At 44.1% G+C, this 25,281-nt stretch overlaps 1 protein-coding gene across 1 annotated transcript in view; it reads right to left on the reverse strand.

The window, feature by feature from the left end:
- The window catches only part of LOC142184425 (connector enhancer of kinase suppressor of ras 2-like), a 193,780-nt gene that overhangs the window by 33,756 nt on the left and 134,743 nt on the right, over positions 1-25,281 (reverse strand). Inside the window, exons 7-13 of the mRNA XM_075259286.1 lie at positions 19,360-19,419; positions 17,648-17,716; positions 9,001-9,147; positions 3,760-3,893; positions 3,033-3,244; positions 1,269-1,354; positions 578-826 (exon numbers count right to left, since the gene is read on the reverse strand). Coding sequence (XP_075115387.1) covers positions 578-826; positions 1,269-1,354; positions 3,033-3,244; positions 3,760-3,893; positions 9,001-9,147; positions 17,648-17,716; positions 19,360-19,419 — 957 coding nt within the window. The remainder of the gene's footprint in view (positions 1-577; positions 827-1,268; positions 1,355-3,032; positions 3,245-3,759; positions 3,894-9,000; positions 9,148-17,647; positions 17,717-19,359; positions 19,420-25,281) is intronic.

Here is a 25,281-nt window from a genome sequence, read left to right on the forward strand (position 1 = left end):
TGCAGAGGATTGTTCAGACTGATACGTTGTAACAAACCATCAGAAAGGGTTTTCAGTCTGTACTTGTACATAGGAAGCTTTCTATTCCATTTTCCCCCTCTGGTCTGTCCCTGTATCACGTCCCCAATGTGATGTGTCCCGGTATAACCCCCTGAGTAATCCCTTTGGGTTTTATGGATCAATACGTTGCTCAATAGGATATACTGTAGGATAGGTGGGGAGGACAGGATATTAGAGAAGAATTTACCGCCTGGATCCATTCAGATACATTACTGACATCACTGATACAATGTAACAGTCCTTCTACAGCCTCTGTTCACATGTTGCAGTCATATCAAGTTTTTTGTTGCAGTTTTCCAAAATAGTTTCATTTTGCCACAATATGATCTCAATGTGTGAACAAAGGATTAGAAAAAGATGGCTGCTTTGTCCTACAAACCACCCTCATGGGACAGTGTCATTATTACCACAATCATAATCACTACTATAACCATCATCATCATTACTATAACCACCTTCATTATCACCATCACACTGTAATAACCACCCCCTATATAATTATGGTGAAGGTACTTACGTGGTATAGGGGGACGGTGTTACTTTCGGCCAGGGAGAAGGTCAGGGCATCTTGCTGTGCCGGGTCCAGCCGCCCTGTTGACGTTAACATTGAGGGGCTGATGGGGTAACTAGGGCTGCCTGGGTTTTTGCCTTTTTTCCTGGATCGGCGTCCCGTGTCCCTCTTGTTATCTTTCTGGGTCACCGGCTCCTCTTGGATCACCAGGATCTTGTCATCACTCAGGTAGCGCAGAAGTGAATTCTCAGAGTCAGGAGGATGAAAAAGACAGAAAAATGAAAGGTAAGCAGAGCGCAACATCCGGGGAGGGGGCGCCACAACCTGTGTACTGGGAACATGACATGTAACCTTTATACTCAACCCACAGAGCAGCCCAGATACAGAGAGAACACGTGCCACCTACTGCTGGATGGAAAGAACCAAGAATGCCCTGAAATACTCTGTGCTGCTGTGACCTTCCAGTAGATCAGTACACTCCTCTCCTAAAATACTCTGTGCTGCTCTGTCTGTCAACAGAGAGGCAAGAAGTGGCATTCAGTGCAGCAGGAAATGGTATTTGTCACATTTATACAGAGATATTGAGATTATGTGCAGGTTATGTACTTATTCCAGATACCCAGAAAAATGGCAAAGAAGTGAATCCCAAAATCTATTAGAAAAGTGTGGCACCTGTGCTGAGGAGCTGACACTCACCTCTGCTGCCTCTCTTATACATATTGGGCTCCTTAGGGTCTCCGATCCAGCTGTATTCTGATGGCATTGAAACCGGTCTCAGGTCCCCTGCAGGGAGACATAACCCCCATTATACACAGAAGAAGAGAAATCAGAAGAGAGGGGCCCCATGACAAAGCTCAAACAGGGGCCCTTAATATGGGGCTGGTCCTGGTGGTCCCATCACCTTAGGCTCACCCACCCAAGAGGACAGAACCAACCAGGAAACTGGGCAAAAATCTCTAAAAACAAAGGAGGTGAGAGCACTGAGTGCGGTGAAGAGTATTTCTGGACTAATTTATAAAGGCAAGGGTTAAATAAGGGGAAATTTAGGGGCATAAACGTCCGGGGGGTCAAAAATAGAGTCCGATCAGAGAGGGCTGTGTACAGATGTAGCAGAGCTGAGACTATCATGGTAAGAGCTCAAAGTGATTTTATAATATCTTATCTGCGGAAAGAAAGGAAGGAAATGACATCTGAGATAAAACAGCTTAGGTAAAAGAGTTTAGCTCAGAGGTAGTGTGGTATGATGTCACATGATGGGATAAGTCAGTACTGAGATGTGATGTCATATTCTGCCATAATAACTAAACACTGAGATATGACATCACAGGATGGGATAATAAGTCAGTGCTGAGATATGATGTTATATACTGAGATGATAAGTTAGTGCTGAGATGTGATGTCATATACTGAGCCAATAGGTAAGTACTGAAATATGATGTCATATACTGAGATGATAAGTCAGTACTGAGATGTGATGTCATATACTGAGATGATAAGTCAGTACTGAGATGTGATGTCATATACTGAGCCAATAGGTAAGTACTGGGATGTGATGTCATATACTGAGCCAATAAGTCAGTACTGAGATGTGATGTCATATTGTGAGATAAGTCAGTGCTGAGATGTGATGTCATATACTGAGCTGATATGTCAGTACTGAGATGTGATGTAATATTGTGAGATGATAGGTCAGTACTGAGATGTGACATCATATTCTGAGATGACAGGTCACAGGTTTTGCTCTCTCCATCCTCTGTAGGAGTTATCAGGACACAGTCAGTCCTAGTTTCTGCTCAGGCTCTGTCTTGGCTTCATGTTTTATGTATCCTCAGCCTGGTATACGGAGCAGATGGCGCAGACTGCGGCCACTATTTATAGAAGGGCTATATGTTAAATGCAGACCCCGCTCGCCCTAATTATCGCAGTCACTTCCCGCTCCGAGAGGCCGATGAGGTTACACGATTGTGAACAGATGAATGAATCGTCTGCTCTGACTGTGCGGCCCGACACGCACTCTGCACTGCCGGACGCACGCACTACACACTCCACAAGCTGTCACAGACGCCTCGCTGCTTTGAAAACTCACAATATGTAAAATGGCGAATTATTTTCTGCAGTTTGACTTTTTGTAAATAATATGGGGGGCTTATAGGAGGTAGCATAGATTTCAGGTGTCATTGACATGAACAATTCCATTACTTATTCTCTAGTCACATCCAGAGAAGCGGTGGTCACAATTCTGTTCTTACATCATATCTTATACTCTAGTCACATCTAGAGCTGCAGATCCAATTCTGCTGTTACATCATGTCATACACTAGTCACATCTAAAGCTGCAGTCACAATTCTATTGTTATATCATGTCTGATACCCAATTCACACCCACACCCATGATCCATGTCCTCAATTATACTGTACATGATATACTATAATATATGAGCGATTATCGCTGCGATTGTACCGTGAGTTGGCGTCTTCTCTCTTCTTCGCACCCCAGTCGTCCTCCCTCTCTCATATTCTGAGCCGACTTCGTGCCCCTCCCCTTCTACAAAGGTGTAATATTTGCCACTTTCGTGCTCCAAATAATAGCTGGGCGACTCCGAGCCTTTCATCACAGATTTACTGACGCCATATTTATTGATGTCATCACACGGCACAATCCCAATGTCGTCCCTGCAAGAGGCAAAACAGGACAGGGGCAGATATCATCATCATCATCATATACATCATCCTCCCCATCATCATCATATTATACAACAGCAACAACATGAACAAGCAGAGTCGCAGTGTAAAGCATGGAGTTGTACTGCAGCTAAGATACTAATGAAGCAGCGGTGCAGTGTAAAGCATATGGATACAAAGTAGCAACCTCAGTGACAGGAGTCACTGCTCTTAGATGTGTCCCAATGAAGCAGCGCTGCAGTATAAAGCATTTTGATAGACAGTTTGAGCCTCTAATGACAGGGGGCAGATTTCAGACTACCTCATACTCCAATAGACAATGCAGATAATCTGGAGTCACTGCTTGTAGTCGTCTTAACTTTAATAGGCAAAGGGATGAGGATGAATTACAGAGAGTATTACGTATAATCAGGATGTCGCTTTAAATTTCTGACGCCCCCTAGTGTCACATGTAATGACTTGGTAGTGGCGGGGGATTATATTTAGGAATTCTACCCAGATCTTACCTGGGGCCATAAAGTCCAGACACAGGAGAGAGAATGAAGACATCGTGCAGGGCCGAGCCATCCAGCTTAGAGGACATCCCCATGGTGCCCGTAGGGGTTGTGTTGCCGCTGGTCGGACTTGTGGGAATGACAGGCTGAGGAAGGAGAAGAAGATGACGTCACACACAGAACAATGATCAGTCCTAAATATGTGACCCTCTAATCATAGCCCTATATTCACATTGTAACCCAGGAAGCACTAACAGAGCAGGGACACAATATATCACTGGTGGAACCAAAACCAGACCAGGGACAAGGGCAAAGCACGGTCATCTGTAAATATATGGGCAGTGCTGTGGTTGTATAGTGTATGGGCACTGCTGTGGTTGTATAGTATATGGGCACTGCTGTGGTTGTATAGTGTATGGGCACCAGTGTTGTTATATAGTGTATGGGCACCAGTGTTGTTATATAGTGTATGGGCACTGCTGTGGTTGTATAGTGTATGGGCACTGCTGTGGTTGTATAGTGTATGGGCACCAGTGTTGTTATATAATATATGGGCACCAGTGTTGTTATATAGTGTATGGGCACTGCTGTGGTTGTATAGTGTATGGGCACTGCTGTGGATATATAGTGTATGGGCACTGCTGTGGATGTATAGTGTATGGGCACCAGTGTTATATAATGTATGGGCACTGCTGTAGTTGAATACTGTATGGGTAGCAGTGTTGTTATATAATGTACGGGCACCAGTGTTGTTATATAGTGTATGGGCACTGCTGTGGATGTATAGTAAATGGGCACTGCTGTGGATGTATACTGTATGGGCACTGCTGTGGATGTTTAGTAAATGGGCACTGCTGTGGATGTATAGTAAATGGGCACTGCTGTGGATGTATAGTGTATGGGTACCAGTGTTGTTATATAATATATGGGCACTGCTGTGGTTGTATACTGTATGGGCAGCAGTGTTGTTATATAATATATGGGCACTGCTGTGGTTGTATACTGTATGGGCAGCAGTGTTGTTATATAATATATGGGCACTGCTGTGGTTGTATACTGTATGGGCAGCAGTGTTGTTATATAATATATGGGCACTGCTGTGGTTGTATACTGTATGGGCACCAGTATTATATGATGTGCGGCCACTGCTCCACCACTGTGGTTGCATAGTGTATGTGCACTGCTGTGCATATTTTATGGGCACTGAATTGCATAAACTTCCTTAGATAGAAATAGTCAGATCTTATAATTTGCAATATTCTAGCCCTTTTCCCACTCCTTCCTCATGCCAACCATATAAATACCTTCTAATAATAGACAGAGACCCCTGAACCTGCAAACCCAGCCTAGGATTCTCACCCCAGGGTCTGTTCTAGTCTCTGCCCCGAATCTCCACCACCCCCATCAGTAAATTGTCTATTTCTGCTGCACAAACTATAAAAGATGAAGAACCAGCAGCTAAATATAGAAAAGCGCCGCAGCCAGCGCCGGAGAATTATAGATTAATCTGCTGCGCCCTGCCGAGAGGAGAATGTCCACAAATCTCAGGATGGAACCACACGGAAGGCGAAGAGACGGATTAACTGCAAATAGCGAGACAAGCGGATCCAAATAAATATTAGAACACCAGGGACGAGTCTGCACACTGTCCAATACTGAGAGACACCACAGGCCAGGTTTATTAACACAGTCTGAAACAAAACTGACTGACGTAGTAACCAAAGTAACCAATCAGCTTTATATTGTATTGTAATCTAATGTTGTCCCTGGAATATAAAAACTGCACTGCTTATAGACTATTATAATACATCTGCCACAGTCACTCCTCATTCAGAAATATGAGTGCAGCTCTGGGGTATAATACAGGATGTGACTCAGGATCAGTGAAGGATAAGTAATGTAATGTATGTACATAGTGACTGTACCAGCAGAAAAGTGAGTGCAGCTCTGGAGTATAATACAGGATGTAACTCAGGATCAGTACAGGATAAGTAATGTAATGTATGTACACAGTGACTGTACCAGCAGAATAGTGAGCGCAGCTCTGGAGTATAATACAGGATGTAACTCAGGATCAGTACAGGATAAGTAATGTAATGTATGTACACAGTGACTGCACCAGCAGAATAGTGAGCGCAGCTCTGCAGTATAATACAGGATGTAACTCAGGATCAGTACAGGATAAGTAATGTAATGTATGTACACAGTGACTGTACCAGCAGAATAGTGAGCGCAGCTCTGGAGTATAATACAGGATGTAACTCAGGATCAGTACAGGATAAGTAATGTAATGTATGTACACAGTGACTGTACCAGCAGAATAGTGAGCGCAGCTCTGGAGTATAATACAGGATGTAACTCAGGATCAGTAGAGGATAAGTAGTGTAATGTATGTACACAGTGACTGTACCAGCAGAATAGTGAGTGCAGCTCTGGAGTATAATACAGGATGTAACTCAGGATCAGTACAGGATAAGTAATGTAATGTATGTACACAGTGACTGCACCAGTAGAATAGTGAGTGCAGCTCTGGAGTATAATACAGGATGTAACTCAGGATCAGTACAGGATAAGTAATGTAATGTATGTACACAGTGACTGTACCAGCAGAATAGTGAGTGCAGCTCTGGAGTATAATACAGGATGTAACTCAGGATCAGTACAGGATAAGTAATGTAATGTATGTACACAGTGACTGTACCAGCAGAATAGTGAGTGCAGCTCTGGAGTATAATACAAGCTATAACTCAGGAACAGTACAGGATAAGTAATGTAATGTATGTACACAGTGACTGCACCAGCAGAATAGTGAGTGCAGCTCTGGAGTATAATACAGGATGTAACTCAGGATCAGTACAGGATAAGTAATGTAATGTATGTACACAGTGACTGCACCAGCAGAATAGTGAGTGCGGCTCTGGAGTATAATACAGGATGTAACTCAGGATCAGTACAGGATAAGTAATGTAATGTATGTACACAGTGACTGCACCAGCAGAATAGTGAGTGCAGCTCTGGAGTATAATACAGGATGTAACTCAGGATCAGTACAGGATAAGTAATGTAATGTATGTACACAGTGACTGCACCAGCAAAATAGTGAGTGCAACTCTGGAGTATAATACAGGATGTAACTCAGGATCAGTACAGGATAAGTAATGTAATGTATGTACACAGTGACTGCACCAGCAAAATAGTGAGTGCAGCTCTGGAGTATAATACAGGATGTAACTCAGGATCAGTACAGGATAAGTAATGTAATGTATGTACACAGTGACTGCACCAGCAGACTAGTAAGTGCAGCTCTGGAGTATAATACAAGCTATAACTCAGGATCAGTACAGGATAAGTAATGTAATGTATATACACAGTGACTGCACCAGCAGAATAGTGAGCGCAACTCTGGAGTATAATACAGGCTGTAACTCAGGATCAGTACAGGATAAGTAATGTAATGTATGTACACAGTGACTGCACCAGCAGAATAGTGAGAGTAGCTCTGGAGTATAATACAGGATGTAACTCAGGATCAGTACAGGATAAGTAATGTAATGTATGTATACAGTGACTGCACCAGCAGAATAGTGAGCGCGGCTCTGGAGTATAATACAGGATGTAACTCAGGATCAGTACAGGATAAGTAATGTAATGTATGTACACAGTGACTGTACCAGCAGAATAGTGAGTGCGGCTCTGGAGTATAATACAGGATGTAACTCAGGATCAGTACAGGATAAGTAATGTAATGTATGTACACAGTGACTGTACCAGCAGAATAGTGAGCGCAGCTCTGGAGTATAATACAGGATGTAACTCAGGATCAGTACAGGATAAGTAATGTAATGTATGTACACAGTGACTGTACCAGCAGAATAGTGAGCGCAGCTCTGGAGTATAATACAGGATGTAACTCAGGATCAGTACAGGATAAGTAATGTAATGTATGTACACAGTGACTGCACCAGCAGAATAGTGAGTGCAGCTCTGGAGTATAATACAGGATGTAACTCAGGATCAGTACAGGATAAGTAATGTAATGTATGTACACAGTGACTGCACCAGCATAATAGTGAGTGCAGCTCTGGAGTATAATACAGGATCTAACTCAGGATCAGTACAGGATAAGTAATGCAATGTATGTACACAGTGACTGCACCAGCAGAATAGTGAGTGCAGCTCTGGAGTATAATACAGGATCTAACTCAGGATCAGTACAGGATAAGTAATGTAATGTATGTACACAGTGACTGTACCAGCAGAATAGTGAGTGCAGCTCTGGAGTATAATACAGGATGTAACTCAGGATCAGTACAGGATAAGTAATGTAATGTATGTACACAGTGACTGCACTAGCAGAATAGTGAGTGCAGCTCTGGAGTATAATACAGGATGTAACTCAGGATCAGTACAGGATAAGTAATGTAATGTATGTACACAGTGACTGCACCAGCAGACTAGTGAGCGCAACTCTGGAGTATAATACAGGCTGTAACTCAGGAACAGTACAGGATAAGTAATGTAATGTATGTACACAGTGACTGTACCAGCAGAATAGTGAGCGCAACTCTGGAGTATAATACAGGATGTAACTCAGGAACAGTACAGGATAAGTAATGTAATGTATGTACACAGTGACTGTACCAGCAGAATAGTGAGCGCAGCTCTGGAGTATAATACAGGATGTAACTCAGGATCAGTACAGGATAAGTAATGTAATGTATGTACACTGTGACTGCACCAGCAGAATAGTGAGTGCGGCTCTGGAGTATAATACAGGATGTAACTCAGGATCAGTACAGGATAAGTAATGTAATGTATGTATACAGTGACTGCACCAGCAGAATAGTGAGTGCAGCTCTGGAGTGTAATACAGGCTATAACTCAGGATCAGTACAGGATAAGTAACGTAATGCATGTAAATAGTGACTGCACCAGCAGAATAGTGAGTGCAGCTCTGAAGTATAATACAGGATGTAACTCAGGATCAGTACAGGATAAGTAATGTAATGTATGCACACAGTGACTGCACCAGCAGAATAGTGAGTGCAGCTCTGGAGTATAATACAGGATGTAACTCAGGATCAGTACAGGATAAGTAATGTAATGTATGCACACAGTGACTGCACCAGCAGAATAGTGAGTGCAGCTCTGGAGTATAATACAGGATGTAACTCAGGATTAGTACAGGATTAGTAATGTAATGTGACAGTGACTCTTCTATTTCTGTATTCTAGGCCCTTACTAAGCTGGTACCTGTAGTGCGAGTGGTTTCCATCTCACATTCTTTAGAAGTGCAGGTGCTGATGCTAAGGTGTTCTGTGGTCTCTTCTTCAGTGTCAGGATAACTCCATTGGGGTCTTCCCTTAGGGCATTAACTAAATTTTTCAATTGCCATCCCACCTAAATGGAGAAACAAATGAGATACATCATATATTATAGGATTAGATACAGCAGTAAGTATCACATGAGTCAGCAGACAGTACCACATGACAATCCCAGCAGCGTATGAGGTAAGATAAGTCACCATTTACATGATTGATCCCTTTTAATATCATACTCAGTGGCAGGACCAGCTGCCGAAATGTAGAATACAAGAAATAACAGGGTGTAATGTCCGCTATCCGGGAAGGTGAGCGCCAAAGCTTTGCGGGATGATAAGAAATCCTGTAAAGAGGTCAATTCCAGAAAAGCAAAGACGTATCCACAGGTATAATGGGTATTAGATGTATATCTGATTGTGTATCACACAAGATAGGCTTAGATACAGCAGGTTAGCAGACAGTATCACACATGATAAAATTAGATACACATCTCAACAGACAGTATCATATGAGATTACATATATAGCTTAGCAGTAAGAATCTCAAATGCTAGGATTAGATACATGGCTTAGCAGTCAGCATTACACGTTAGGATTAGATACACAGCTCATCAGACAGCATCATATATATGATAGGATTAGATACAGTAGGTCAGCAGAGAGTATCACACATGCTAGGTTTGGATACAGCGGCTCATTATTATGCATGACTAAGTCATTGTGTTATCACTGAGATTGCTCGCGTGTCGTTTCCATATTTAATATGTATATTACAGGAGTCGTGACTACCGCGGCGTTAGAAGATAAAGGACGGCACCACCATGGAGGAAGGGATGTGTCATAATGGAGTAGAAGAGATGAAGACTCAACGCACTGCCTGTAATGTGGGATCCCAGAGACGTCGCTGTACAAAGACGCAGAGAATAATTAAGGCGCACTTCAAAGAAAATTCCCCAGATACGCGGCAAAACGGAGCGAGATTTCTGATCTGTGACAGGCGGAATATTCCAGGAAGAAAAAGAAAAATCAGTTCAGCGCTAAACATGAAAGTTGTCACCGATGTTTCTGCTACAGAATAATTAGAGCAAGAAAAATCCCCAAAAAACAAAAGCAAATTTATAAAAAAAAAAAAAAAAACAGAAGAAAATCGCTGTGTCTACACTTTGATATTTCCCGGGCTCTGGAGCACCTACACATACTATGGGCCAGAGAAGGCGCAAAAACTCGCAGATACATTGTAACAACATGTGCAACATTACATAGTAATAGATGGTTACATTACATCATACACCAGGTGACAAAATCATTTTATAACCTAACAGCTCCAGTCACCTCCAGAACAGAAATCACAGTTCTACTCTTCTTGTACATAGGGGCAGTATTACAGTAGTAATATTTTTGTACATAGGGGGCAGTATTATAGTAGTTATATTCTTGTACATAGGAGCAGTATTATAGTAGTTATATTCTTGTACATAGTAGCAGTATTATAGTAGTTATATTCTTGTACATAGGAGCAGTATTATAGTAGTTTTAGTCTTGTACATAGGAGCAGTATTATAGTAGTTATATTCTTGTACATAGGAGGTAGTATTATAGTAGTTATATTCTTGTACATGGGAGTAGTATTATAGTAGTTATATTCTTGTATATAGGAGCAGTATTATAGTAGTTCTATTCTTGTACATAGGAGCAGTATTATAGTAGTTATATTCTTGTACACAGGAGTAGTATTATAGTAGTTATAGTCTTGTACATAGGAGGCAGTATTATAGTACTTATATTCTTGTACATAGGAGTAGGTATTATAGTAGTTATATTCTTGTACATAGGAGCAGTATTATAGTAGCTATATTCTTGTACATAGGAGCAGTATTATAGTAGCTATATTCTTGTACACAGGAGTAGTATTATAGTAGTTATATTCTTGTACACAGGAGGTAGTATTATAGTAGTTATAGTCTTGTACATAGGAGCAGTATTATAGTAGTTATATTCTTGTACATGGGGGGTAGTATTATAGTAGTTATATTCTTGTACATAGGAGGTAGTATTATAGTAGTTATATTCTTGTACATAGGAGCAGTATTATAGTAGTTATATTCTTGTACACAGGAGTAGTATTATAGTAGTTATAGTCTTGTACATAGGAGGCAGTATTATAGTACTTATATTCTTGTACATAGGAGTAGGTATTATAGTAGTTATATTCTTGTACATAGGAGCAGTATTATAGTAGCTATATTCTTGTACATAGGAGCAGTATTATAGTAGCTATATTCTTGTACACAGGAGTAGTATTATAGTAGTTATATTCTTGTACACAGGAGGTAGTATTATAGTAGTTATAGTCTTGTACATAGGAGCAGTATTATAGTAGTTATATTCTTGTACATGGGGGGTAGTATTATAGTAGTTATATTCTTGTACATAGGAGGTAGTATTATAGTAGTTATATTCTTGTACATAGGAGCAGTATTATAGTAGTTATATTCTTGTACATAGGAGGTAGTATTATAGTAGTTATATTCTTGTACATAGGAGCAGTATTATAGTAGTTATATTCTTGTACATAGGGGGCAGTATTATAGTAGTTATATTCTTGTACATAGGAGGTAGTATTATAGTAGTTATATTCTTGTACATAGGAGCAGTATTATAGTAGTTATATTCTTGTACACAGGAGTGGTATTATAGTAGTTATATTCTTGTACATAGGAGGTAGTATTATAGTAGTTATATTCTTGTACATAGGAGTAGTATTCTAGTAGTTATATTCTTGTACATAGGAGTAGTATTATAGTAGTTATATTCTTGTATATAGGAGCAGTATTATAGTAGTTATATTCTTGTACACAGGAGTAGTATTATAGTAGTTATATTCTTGTACACAGGAGGTAGTATTATAGTAGTTATATTCTTGAACATAGGAGCAGTATTATAGTAGTTATATTCTTGAACATAGGAGCAGTATTATAGTAGTTAAATTCTTGTACATAGGAGGCAGTATTATAGTAGTTATATTCTTGTACATAGGAGTAGTATTCTAGTAGTTATATTCTTGTACATAGGAGTAGTATTATAGTAGTTATATTCTTGTATATAGGAGCAGTATTATAGTAGTTATATTCTTGTACATAGGAGCAGTATTATAGTAGTTATATTCTTGTATATAGGAGCAGTATTATAGTAGTTATATTCTTGTATATAGGAGGAAGTATTATAATAGTTATATTCTTGTACATAAGAGGCAGTATTATAGTAGTTATATTCTTGTACATAGGAACAGTATTATAGTAGTTATATTCTTGTATATAGGAGTAGTATTATAGTAGATATATTCTTGTCCATAGGAGCAGTATTACAGTAGTAATGTTTTTGTACATAGGGGGCAGTATTATAGTAGTTATATTCTTGTACATAGGAGGCAGTATTATAGTAGTTATATTCTTGTACATAGGGGACAGTATTATAGTTGTTATATTCTTGTACATAGGGGCAGTATTATAATAGTTATATTCTTGTACATAGAGGCAGTATTATATTAGTTATATTCTTGCACATAGGAGTAGTATTATAGTAGTTATATTCTTGTACATAGGAGTAGTATTATAGCAGTTATATTCTTGTACATAGGAGCAGTATTATAGCAGTTATATTCTTGTACATAGGAACATGATTATAGTAGTTATATTCCTGTACATAGGGGCAGTATTATAGTAGTTATATTCTTGTACATAGGAGGTAGTATTATAGTAGTTATATTCTTGTGCATAGGAGTAGTATTATAGTAGTTATATTCTTGTACAGAGGAGCAGTATCATAGCAGTATATTCTTGTACATAGGGAACAATATTCTGGACTAGTTGTGAATTTTTCAGTGTTAGTACATTTCTTTTCTAGAAGATTATTTAGGGGGCTCAGAGATTGCAGGGAATATTAGACGTTTGGATTTCTCTTCCCAGAGATTCCATTTTCCAGGCTCTGGGGTCCATAGAGCTCTATGATATAATAATGAGCACAATCTTGAGGTAATGATGAGAAGCTCTGGAGTCATATATTAGACTTGCCGGCTGTGACTTGCTAATGGCAGGGTATCAGCAGATATTGATCACTCTTGGGTCTCACAAGCTGAAGCCAGCAAATTATTTTGTACTCTCTAATGGAAATGACGAGCGCTCTAAAGACTTTATTGATTACTGCTAAGTGGTCACATGGATGCTAAAAATGGAATTCCTTATACAGCAGCTGCACCCCCTGCCAGTGACGGGGGGTGACTTGCCTCACCGTACCTAAGGAGGCATTCTAAGGCTTTTATGGCAGGTATGGTCCCAAGTATTTGAAGTCAATGACTGATGGATAGGCGTGAGCAGACGTCTCCCAGCATGTACCTGAAGGAGTGCTCCACATGATCTCAACAGAACTCGGAATAACTTTGTAAATCCTTGTACTTTAGTTACATCTTTCAGAGTTGCATTCATAAAAAGGAAAAGCAGATTGTTATAGACAAGGGAACAAAAGTCTTTTAGCTGGAGTTCTTCTTTAAAGGTGTAATCTCAGGAATAGAGCCCCTGCCCATATGTCTTAGGCTGGTCTTACACGACCGTATTGAATGTACAGTCCGCAAGTTGCTGATTAGCAACACTAGTTGCTGATCGGCAACATAAGCTCCGCAGATGTCTGTGTCCTGACGCACTCCCCCATAGAGTTCTATGGGCGAGTCCATGCAGTGCCGCAATTCACAGCCATTACGGACATGTTCTATAAATTGCAGACCACGGTTGCAGCCTGGCCACACCACAGATAAAATATCCAGTGGTGTAAGAGGCCGCATTGAATATAATGTGTCCGCAAATGGTCCGCAATTGAAAACCCTCAATTAAAGCCCATTACGGCCGTGTAAGACCATCCTTATTAGGCACCATTTGGACCTCCATTATGAGTCTGCAAATGCAGCTCCCATCCTACAATTACAAGGATCGTTATGCATGTCAATGGCCACCCTGTAGTGCAACATTTTTATGTCCTTGGAGATGGACGGTATAATATACTGCAAGTAAGTTGACAGTGCATTGAATCTCCGGTGCCATCTGACAGTACAAGGCTATGGAAGAATACTGTCAAGGAGGCATCCCTCACAGACCAGCGAAGACTCTCCACCTTTCTGACAGTGGAGAGATACTGCTGCAGAATGGACATCTACTCCAGTAGGGAACTGGTGTAAATTTCCATTATAACACATTAGGAAACTGGCATGGCATAACTTGCTCTGCCCACATGCACGAAAAGTGTCAGGAGAGGCACAGAATGGGGCTGTGGCGCATCTTTGGCATAGGCATAGGCACTTTGATGAATTCCTCCCATTAAATATAAATATGCTATTGACCCTTTAAGAATTGCATGGTGTGAATCTATCATCCTCTAACTTATTTCTCTGGAGTTCCCCTTTATTTTATACAACCCAGCTGTATCACAGACTGACAGGTTTCCATTATCATTGTATCCACTTGGTAGAAGTATCTTCAGGGTTGAAATTGGATCAATGATGACAATGACAAACATTTGCTATGTGCTTTTCTTGCCAAGGGACTAAAAGAGCAGAGAATGTTGTAGAGTCCTAGGCTGCCATATAGGCGCTCATCCCCAACACCCACAAGGGTCAGGCGTTTCACAGAAAGCCAATTTACCCATCAGTATACAGTATTTTTGGCGATTGGGCATGAAAACCCCATACAAACTCCATGCAGATTTTGGATTCAAATCCAGGATCCCAGCAATGAAAATGTCACAGTCACTAAGGTTAAGTTGCAATACCAGGCACAACCTATGGACAGGAGGGCGCCATTTCTGGAACAACATCTTATATCTTATTCATAGTCATGTAATATATCAGTGCAAGGTTGTAGCCCAGAAGAAATCCAGGGATATGAATCCGCACATAGTAGGCAGTCTGTTCCCCATCCACAGGGTGACATCAGCAGAGATGTGGGATATACACTGTATAATTAGTTCCCGAGTCGCTGCCCGGCTGGGGTTTGCTTGCGCTGAGCGGTGGAACGCGTCTGCACCGCCGGCCTCCTCCAATGAAGTGTTTAATGAGGCTGCAGGAGAACAGCAGATAATATGCGGCTATAAAATACGTTTTACTGTTGAAGTCGCTAATTAAACTCCAGATCCGAGCGCAGCGAAAACATGTTTGCAGGAAACAGAGCGGATTTCCATATTAGCGGCACATTCATTTGGACGCCATGAGCCGGGTATTTTGACAACACAGCTGTAATTAGGAATTCTTGAAATCTCTCCAAAAAAGCCGTTCACAGACTGAGACTCGACACGAACAAGAGGTTGAGGAAATCCAGTTTTGCATTTTAACCATCTGTGATATATGAAACTCGCGAAGCGCAATGAAACACAGATCTGGAACAGTCGCGCTGATTTCTGAGCCATGTGAATTCGGAGCGCTGCCCTGTAACATGTAACACTCCGATGGCTCTATCAGCAGGGGCTCGATGGTAGAAAGCAGCCTAGATGTCATCCTATATACTTACTGTATCAAGTATAAGCAACTTTCTAATGGACTTTTTCTTTAATTCCTCATCACATTCAAGATCTCTGTTTGTTCTCAGTGACTGACAACACAACCTCAACTAATATTTTTTTACAGCTGAGGGTTTGGTACTAGCTGAGGGTTGTTGGGAATCCAGTATGATACATAATACCTGCAAAGATACATTGTAACAACTATTAGAACCAGGGAGAGATGTGTGCTATTGATGTGAACACTGGATACAATTGTAACAAACACAGCTGTGGATATTACGCTATGGTAGGTTCACGCTAGTGTGCGGTTCTCCGTCATTCGGGTCGGAAAAAGCAGTTATCTGTGGGAAACTAGCGGACACATAGACTATGATGGTGTCTGTGAGTTTCTGACAGCTTTATACTATAACTGGCAGAGACTAAATTCCTCCTTGCGGGTATCTCTTCCAATATCAGGGGACCAGTACTATAAAAAATACATTATAGTTCTGGTCTGGCACAGATTTTACATCAGGACCCAGGGGCATCAGGGGCTCTGCCTCTTATTGAAACAGAACATATGCTAGAAGGTTGCAGAATTACATTGTACAAGATGGACTTTAGCCATGAATGCCGGCGTGTAACCAAAGATCGCTGCGTCGCCCTGCAAATCTTTGACTCAGGTTAGTAAATGGAGTTGCACTGACACCAGAGGGTGTCTGGACCGTTGCAAAAAAAGTTGAGCAATGTTTGACTTTTTGCAAGTAGAGGTCACGGTTGCAAAACCCTCAGGGTAAGTTCAGATGGGGTTTTTTGGACCTGAGGCAGAGGCTGCCTCGGGTTCCGGTCCAAAAGCCAGTAGCCGTGACTGACAGCTGGTGCACTGCACCGACATCCAGTCACGCACTCTGCTGTGGATTAGGCCCAATGAATGGGCCTAGTCGGGAGGAGGGAGTGTCTTCGCGAGGCAACTCGGCCTGAAGAATGAGTACCTCGCTTCTTTTTTTCCGGGAACTGGAAGAAACGGCTCCTGGAAAAAAGAACTGACCAGCTCCCACTGAAATCAATGGTCAGGATTTTGAGGCAGATACGGCCTTAAAATCCTGACCAAAAACCCCGTCTGAACTTACCCTTAGGGTCACATTGCAACTTCATTTACTAACATAAGTGAAAGAGTCACAAGGCAACACAGTAATCTGTGATCACGCGACAGCAGTCACGGCCTAAGTTGTTGTGCTGGCCTAAACACTATGGTGTGCGGAGGTTACATTTGATCCAGGGGCCCAAATGATACTCCAAAGAAGATCAGCACAATACATGCACATGGTGGTGGTGGGGGTCATTACATATAGTACATTGGGGTCCAAGTACTTCTAGCTCCCCCCTTCCTTTTCTAATGCACTGATATTATGTATCCAATTCCAGCACATTCCTGTATTTCAGTGATAATTCGCCACCCTCCCCCCAGCGCCATTGTGGAATGGCTTCAAGTGTTCATATCATCTTTGACCATTTCTCTATCCCATAAGGAATATATCATCATTATACTGACAGATAAACATACTAAAGCAGAGCAAGGATGAACAAGGGTCACAGTTACTGCCTGACGCTCATATCACATATGTCATATATAGACTAGAGCCATTCCCTCTAAATAGGGTGGTTACAGGGTTAACTGCTCCAGCCAGCTTGGCCACCATTCTGTCCCCTTCTTATATCCCTTAGATCTTAGCCCTCGCCCCATCTGCCACTCATCAGACTCATTACTCAATGACGTTGCAGCATCACACCGCCATGGCGTGGTTGTTACAATCTCGTTCACTGATATCAATGAGACATCTGGAAGAAATGAATGTAAAGAGTCAATTTGTCACATTGTGGAACTCTTGAACGGGTGACCATAGTGAGCGGTAGCAGGGGAATGTGGGACTATATAATTGGTGGAGTTACCCTTTAAGTGAGACTCTGCAGGTGCTCAGCACAGAACCAATGTCTTATTTTCTGCTTCTTTTTATTACCAGTTCACATTATAAATAAAGAAATTCTGAGCACGCTACTCACCACCGTCTGATGGTTCACCTGAATAACCTCGTCCCCCGCATGGATTTTCTTGCACTGGTCGGCAGGAGACTACAAGAAAAAAGGAAAAAGTAAGAAACGAATCCAGAAACAGACAACCTGGAGCAAAGACCCTGATCGGGGCAAAGTGCATAAGTTACAGATCTAGATTGAAGGGGGTGTAATATAAAGGGGGGGTTGTGTATGAGGGGGAGGGGGGTTAAGGTTTAATAAAGGAACGTTCTGCACTTTTCATGTAACAGCATGATACATTTTGCCTGCACTGATACACTGTAACAACTAGAGAACAGGAGAGATGTGTGCAATGTATAACTCACAGAGCATTGTCTAGACTGGATACAATTGTAACAAGCCCTCAGCTGTGAGTAGGACCGAATTAGTTTGTCTCTAAGGGGGCATTCACACGGAGGAAGTTGGCGTTGATTTTGGCACAATAACGATTGTTAGAGTCAGCACTGAAAAAAGACTCCCATTGACTTCAATGGGTTCCATTTTCCGTTCGGAACTCATTGAAGTCAATGGGAATCTTTTTTCAGCGCTGATTCTGACGTGAGCTATCGTGCCAGAATCAGTGCCAACTTCCTCCGTGTGAATGTCCTCTTAGGCTAAGGCCCCTTGTAGCAGGCTGCAATGAAAAAAAAATGCAACCGAAAGGCGACGTGGTTTTTCCCCAAAGCGTTTTATATAGAGAGTCCAGGAAGGCTTCCCTTATACCTATAGGGAAACCGCCGGCGTTTCTGTAACTATAATTGACATGCTGAGACTTCCAGTTTAGGAAATCGCGGCACATATTCGCTGCACAGATTTTTCTGCAACGTGTGGATGGGATTCGCTATACTAAATCCATTGGCGAAGGCAGAAATCTAGAAAATGGTGAATGACTGAAACACAAAGTATGTTATAAAGTAAAGCCCCGACTTTCATGTTGGTGATGGAGTTCCCCTTTAATGTATCCCATAGGGTATTTCGCTGCCTGGTAGTGATTATGGGTCTCTTCTCACCACACAGACTGCGGTTCTCGTATCCCTGGCGGCGTCACCCTGGGATTTCACAGCAATGAAGCGTTTCTCATCGCTGGAAAAGTTCAGCCGGTGATTCCGGTTTTATCCTTTGAGCCTCAGGATTATTAAGACGTTACTGTCAGGGAAGTTCAAGGCGTCGTAATTAACCAGCGATGGGAGCTCCGAGACGATTCCGCATCCCACCGAGCGCACAGATTAAATGTGACAAAATCACACAGGCCGTGAGAGCGCAGAGTTCAGAGAGAGTGCACGGCAACTGCGCAAATCTATTCGGCAGCCTGGGCTATAGAGAGCGGGCCGCACCTGTACTGAGGGGTCTCATCACCTTCTTCTCTGGGGGAAGGGGGTGTTGTATGGTGATTTACAGGGATAATTTCCCTTTTCAGGGTTATAATGTCTGCTGTGCTTCCCCTGTGTCCACAAACTCTGCATTGCCGTCGCTGCCCGTTACCCTGATCCCCCAGGACCCTATAAGGCAAAAAATGGCGCAGGTACCCTCGAGCACACAGACAGCATAAAAAAGCCCATCACACCAGGCAATTGCATATTTTTTATAACCCCCAGTGTATCAGATCTGTGTTGCTCCTTATTATGGATGATGACGTCACTTATGACACTGCTCACAGATCTGACACAAATACGACATTACAGAGGATGGATCATTGCACTTACATTTTCTGTGGTCCCTGTGATGACGTGTAGTCCGTCGTATGTGGATTTGATGTACATCCCCTGAAAGAGAAAAGCATCACCTGGTCAGCAGCTCATACACCGAGGAGCAAAAGGGTAACAATGTTAAGACCTTGTGACTTTCAGGCTCTATATCTCGCCATCCACTACAGTTTCAGACCTGAGACTACCATCACGTTATAGACAATCATCTAGGGTATCTCATACATAAATTTGACTTCCAACTATTTAACATATGATTAGTTATGCAGATTCATGTCATGTAACAGTATTGCTAGTGGACATTCACAATAACCATGTCCGTTAATGTCCGTTGCCATCTTCCGTTATAGGGGGACGGCAACGGACATTAAACCATCACAGACCAATTCTGTGTCAGTTCGAGTTTTTAAAGTACCATAAGTGGACAGTAGAAGATTGGGTGAAAATGAGTCTTGAAGAATCAAAGGAAAAGATGGCTTGAGAAATTGAAGGGATTATCAAGTTTACTGGAGGAAGCCTGATGATATGGGGTTGTTTCACAGACAAAGGCGTTGGATAATTGACCCGGATTGATGGTGGCCTCAATGTTGAGCTGTACAAGATGAGTTACTTTGTACATTCAAGTACTATAGGTATAAAAAGGATGACATAGTGATCCAGCAGTACAGCGTCCCAAAGCATACGTCAAGAGTAGAAAAGAAATGGTTCGCTGACAATGGATTAGAGGTGCTGGATTGGCCCCCACAGTCCCCAGACCTCAACCCAATCCAAGATTTGTGGTTAGAAGAAAAAGCTGTATTTGTAACCAAGTGTTTCAACCAGTATGTACCAACATTGAGAACGTGTAGAAGGGACCTGGGATTAGATTTCGGTCAAGACATGCTTGAATCTGATCGAGAGCATTTCCAGAAGGATTCAGGTAGTGCTCAAAGCCAAAGGTGGATTTGTAAGAGCAAAACAGTAACAATGCAGTTGCATGACTAGAATCTGCATAACTAATCATATGCTAAATAATTACAAGTCACATTTATGTATGAGATAGCCAATAGCAATGTCTATAAAATGTTGGTCGTCTCATGTTCTCGGCTGTAGTGGATGGTAAGACATGGGGCCTGAAAGACACAAGGTCTAAACATTGTTACCCTTTTGCTCATATCCACCAGAAACACAACATCAGATAATACCCTACCGCAAATGTGCGCCATTTTTAATAAATCATTCATCATGTTACTCATGTTACCATTTGTCTAATAGACTTTAATGATCTCCGCTGTCCTTAAGGCTAAAAACCCCTAATACCTATGACCCAAAGCTGAACACAACTGATACACGGTACCTGCACCGATACATTGTAACAGTTTTAATACAGGAGAGAAATTTGTGCTGCTCACAGAGGACGGTCAAGACATTGTAACAAACCCTCTGCTCTGGGAAGTATTAGGTCAGAATGGGTTTCCATTCACTTACTGCAAACACCCATCTTGAAAATAGTGGGGGAAAAAATCACAAAGTCAATGGGATTGAATGAAGGACAGACTTTCAGTATACAAAGGTGGGTTACATTGTAACAGTTTGGGCTGCCATCTGGGGTCAAGGCTTCTAGGGTCCCATGGCCAGTGCCACCTATGTTCACACAGTGAAACATGCAGACAGGTTCCTTTTTATTTTCTGCCCCCCTGTCTCACTCCAAAATCCATAAAGTTACATCATTTGTGCCCATGACTTATGGCTCATGGGAAGCATACCTCCCAACTTTTGAAGAACCGAAAGAGGGACAAAATGTGCGGGTCGCGTAGCACGCCGCGGCAAATTTAGCCCCGCCCACTTTTGTGTTGACCCCGCCCACTCGTTAATTTTTCATGTGCCCGCACACAGTATAATCCTCCTACAGTCACCCGTAAATTATATGTCCCCCCTCTATCTCTCCCCCAGTTTCATATACACCCTTCATCTGCCCCCAGTTTCATGTCCCTCTTCCAGCTCTGCCCCCAGATTCATGTCCCTCCATCTCTGCCCCCAGATTCATGTCCTCTCCATCTCTGCCCCCAGATTCATGTCCCTCCATCTCTGCCCCCAGATTCATGTCCCTCCATCTCTGCCCCCAGATTCATGTCCCTCCATCTCTGCCCCCAGATTCATGTCTCCCATCTCTTCCCCCAGATTCATGTCCCCCATCTCTGCCCTCAGATTCATGTCCTCTCCATCTCTGCCCCCAGATTCATGTCCCCCATCTCTGCCCCCAGATTCATGTCCTCTCCATCTCTGCCCCCAGATTCATGTCCCTCCATCTCTGCCCCCAGATTCATGTCTCCCATCTCTGCCTCCAGATTCATGTCCTCTCCATCTCTGCCCCCAGATTCATGTCCCCTCCATCTCTGCCCCAGTTTCATGTCCTCTCCATCTCTGCCCCCAGATTCATGTCCCTCCATCTCTGCCCCCAGATTCATGTCCTCTCCATCTCTGCCCCCAGATTCATGTCCACCCATCTCTGCCCCCAGATTCATGTCCCCTCCATCTCTGCCCCCAGATTCATGTCCACTCCATCTCTGCCCCCAGATTCATGTCCCTCCATCTCTGCCCCCAGATTCATGTCTCCTCCATCTCTGCCCCCAGATTCATGTCCTCTCCATCTCTGCCCCCAGATTCATGTCCCCTCCATCTCTGCCCCAGTTTCATGTCCCCTCCATCTCTGCCCCCAGATTCATGTCCCTCCATCTCTGCCCCCAGATTCATGTCCCTCCATCTCTGCCCCCAGATTCATGTCTCCCATCTCTTCCCCCAGATTCATGTCCCCCATCTCTGCCCTCAGATTCATGTCCTCTCCATCTCTGCCCCCAGATTCATGTCCCCCATCTCTGCCCCCAGATTCATGTCCTCTCCATCTCTGCCCCCAGATTCATGTCCCTCCATCTCTGCCCCCAGATTCATGTCTCCCATCTCTGCCTCCAGATTCATGTCCTCTCCATCTCTGCCCCCAGATTCATGTCCCCCATCTCTGCCCCCAGATTCATGTCCTCTCCATCTCTGCCCCCAGATTCATGTCCCTCCATCTCTGCCCCCAGATTCATGTCTCCCATCTCTGCCTCCAGATTCATGTCCCCACATCTCTGCCCCCAGATTCATGTCCTCTCCATCTCTGCCCCCAGATTCATGTCCCCCTCCATCTCTCCCCCATTTTCATATACACCCTTCATCTGCCCCCAGTTTCATGTCCCTCTTCCATCTCTGCCCCCAGATTCATGTCCCCTCCATCTCTGCCCCCAGATTCATGTCCCTCCATCTCTGCCCCCAGATTCATGTCTCCCATCTCTGCCCCCAGATTCATGTCCCCCATCTCTGCCCTCAGATTCATGTCCTCTCCATCTCTGCCCCCAGATTCATGTCCTCTCCATCTCTGCCCCCAGATTCATGTCCTCTCCATCTCTGCCCCCAGATTCATGTCCCCCCATCTCTGCCCCCAGATTCATGTCCCCTCCATCTCTGCCCCAGTTTCATGTCCACTCCATCTCTGCCCCCAGATTCATGTCCCTCCATCTCTGCCCCCAGATTCATGTCCCCCATCTCTGCCCTCAGATTCATGTCCTCTCCATCTCTGCCCCCAGATTCATGTCCCCCATCTCTGCCCCCAGATTCATGTCCCCTCCATCTCTGCCCCCAGATTCATGTCCCCCATCTCTGCCCCCAGTTTCATGTCCCCCATCTCTGCCCCCAGTTTCATGTCCCCACATCTCTGCCCCCAGATTCATGTCCCCTCCATCTCTGCCCCCAGATTCATGTCCTCTCCATCTCTGCCCCCAGATTCATGTCCACCCATCTCTGCCCCCAGATTCATGTCCCCTCCATCTCTGCCCCCAGTTTCATGTCCACTCCATCTCTGCCCCCAGATTCATGTCCCTCCATCTCTGCCCCCAGATTCATGTCTCCTCCATCTCTGCCCCCAGATTCATGTCCTCTCCATCTCTGCCCCCAGATTCATGTCCCCTCCATCTCTGCCCCAGTTTCATGTCCCCTCCATCTCTGCCCCCAGATTCATGTCCCTCCATCTCTGCCCCCAGATTCATGTCCCTCCATCTCTGCCCCCAGATTCATGTCTCCCATCTCTTCCCCCAGATTCATGTCCCCCATCTCTGCCCTCAGATTCATGTCCTCTCCATCTCTGCCCCCAGATTCATGTCCCCCATCTCTGCCCCCAGATTCATGTCCTCTCCATCTCTGCCCCCAGATTCATGTCCCTCCATCTCTGCCCCCAGATTCATGTCTCCCATCTCTGCCTCCAGATTCATGTCCTCTCCATCTCTGCCCCCAGATTCATGTCCCCCATCTCTGCCCCCAGATTCATGTCCTCTCCATCTCTGCCCCCAGATTCATGTCCCTCCATCTCTGCCCCCAGATTCATGTCTCCCATCTCTGCCTCCAGATTCATGTCCCCACATCTCTGCCCCCAGATTCATGTCCTCTCCATCTCTGCCCCCAGATTCATGTCCCCCTCCATCTCTCCCCCATTTTCATATACACCCTTCATCTGCCCCCAGTTTCATGTCCCTCTTCCATCTCTGCCCCCAGATTCATGTCCCCTCCATCTCTGCCCCCAGATTCATGTCCCTCCATCTCTGCCCCCAGATTCATGTCTCCCATCTCTGCCCCCAGATTCATGTCCCCCATCTCTGCCCTCAGATTCATGTCCTCTCCATCTCTGCCCCCAGATTCATGTCCTCTCCATCTCTGCCCCCAGATTCATGTCCTCTCCATCTCTGCCCCCAGATTCATGTCCCCCCATCTCTGCCCCCAGATTCATGTCCCCTCCATCTCTGCCCCAGTTTCATGTCCACTCCATCTCTGCCCCCAGATTCATGTCCCTCCATCTCTGCCCCCAGATTCATGTCCCCCATCTCTGCCCTCAGATTCATGTCCTCTCCATCTCTGCCCCCAGATTCATGTCCCCCATCTCTGCCCCCAGATTCATGTCCCCTCCATCTCTGCCCCCAGATTCATGTCCCCCATCTCTGCCCCCAGTTTCATGTCCCCACATCTCTGCCCCCAGATTCATGTCCCCTCCATCTCTGCCCCCAGATTCATGTCCTCTCCATCTCTGCCCCCAGATTCATGTCCACCCATCTCTGCCCCCAGATTCATGTCCCCTCCATCTCTGCCCCCAGTTTCATGTCCACTCCATCTCTGCCCCCAGATTCATGTCCCTCCATCTCTGCCCCCAGATTCATGTCTCCTCCATCTCTGCCCCCAGATTCATGTCCTCTCCATCTCTGCCCCCAGATTCATGTCCTCTCCATCTCTGCCCCCAGATTCATGTCCCCTCCATCTCTGCCCCAGTTTCATGTCCCCTCCATCTCTGCCCCCAGATTCATGTCCCTCCATCTCTGCCCCCAGATTCATGTCTCCTCCATCTCTGCCCCCAGATTCATGTCCCCATCTCTTCCCCCAGATTCATGTCCCCTCCATCTCTGCCCCCAGTTTCATGTCCACTCCATCTCTGCCCCCAGATTCATGTCCCTCCATCTCTGCCCCCAGATTCATGTCTCCTCCATCTCTGCCCCCAGATTCATGTCCTCTCCATCTCTGCCCCCAGATTCATGTCCTCTCCATCTCTGCCCCCAGATTCATGTCTCCTCCATCTCTGCCCCCAGATTCATGTCCCTCCATCTCTGCCCCAGTTTCATGTCCACTCCATCTCTGCCCCCAGATTCATGTCCCTCCATATCTGCCCCCAGATTCATGTCCCTCCATCTCTGCCCCCAGATTCATGTCTCCTCCATCTCTGCCCCCAGATTCATGTCCTCTCCATCTCTGCCCCCAGATTCATGTCCTCTCCATCTCTGCCCCCAGATTCATGTCTCCTCCATCTCTGCCCCCAGATTCATGTCCCTCCATCTCTGCCCCAGTTTCATGTCCACTCCATCTCTGCCC

Source organism: Leptodactylus fuscus, chromosome 11 (genome assembly GCF_031893055.1).
Source record: "Leptodactylus fuscus isolate aLepFus1 chromosome 11, aLepFus1.hap2, whole genome shotgun sequence".
Lineage (NCBI taxonomy): Eukaryota > Metazoa > Chordata > Amphibia > Anura > Leptodactylidae > Leptodactylus > Leptodactylus fuscus.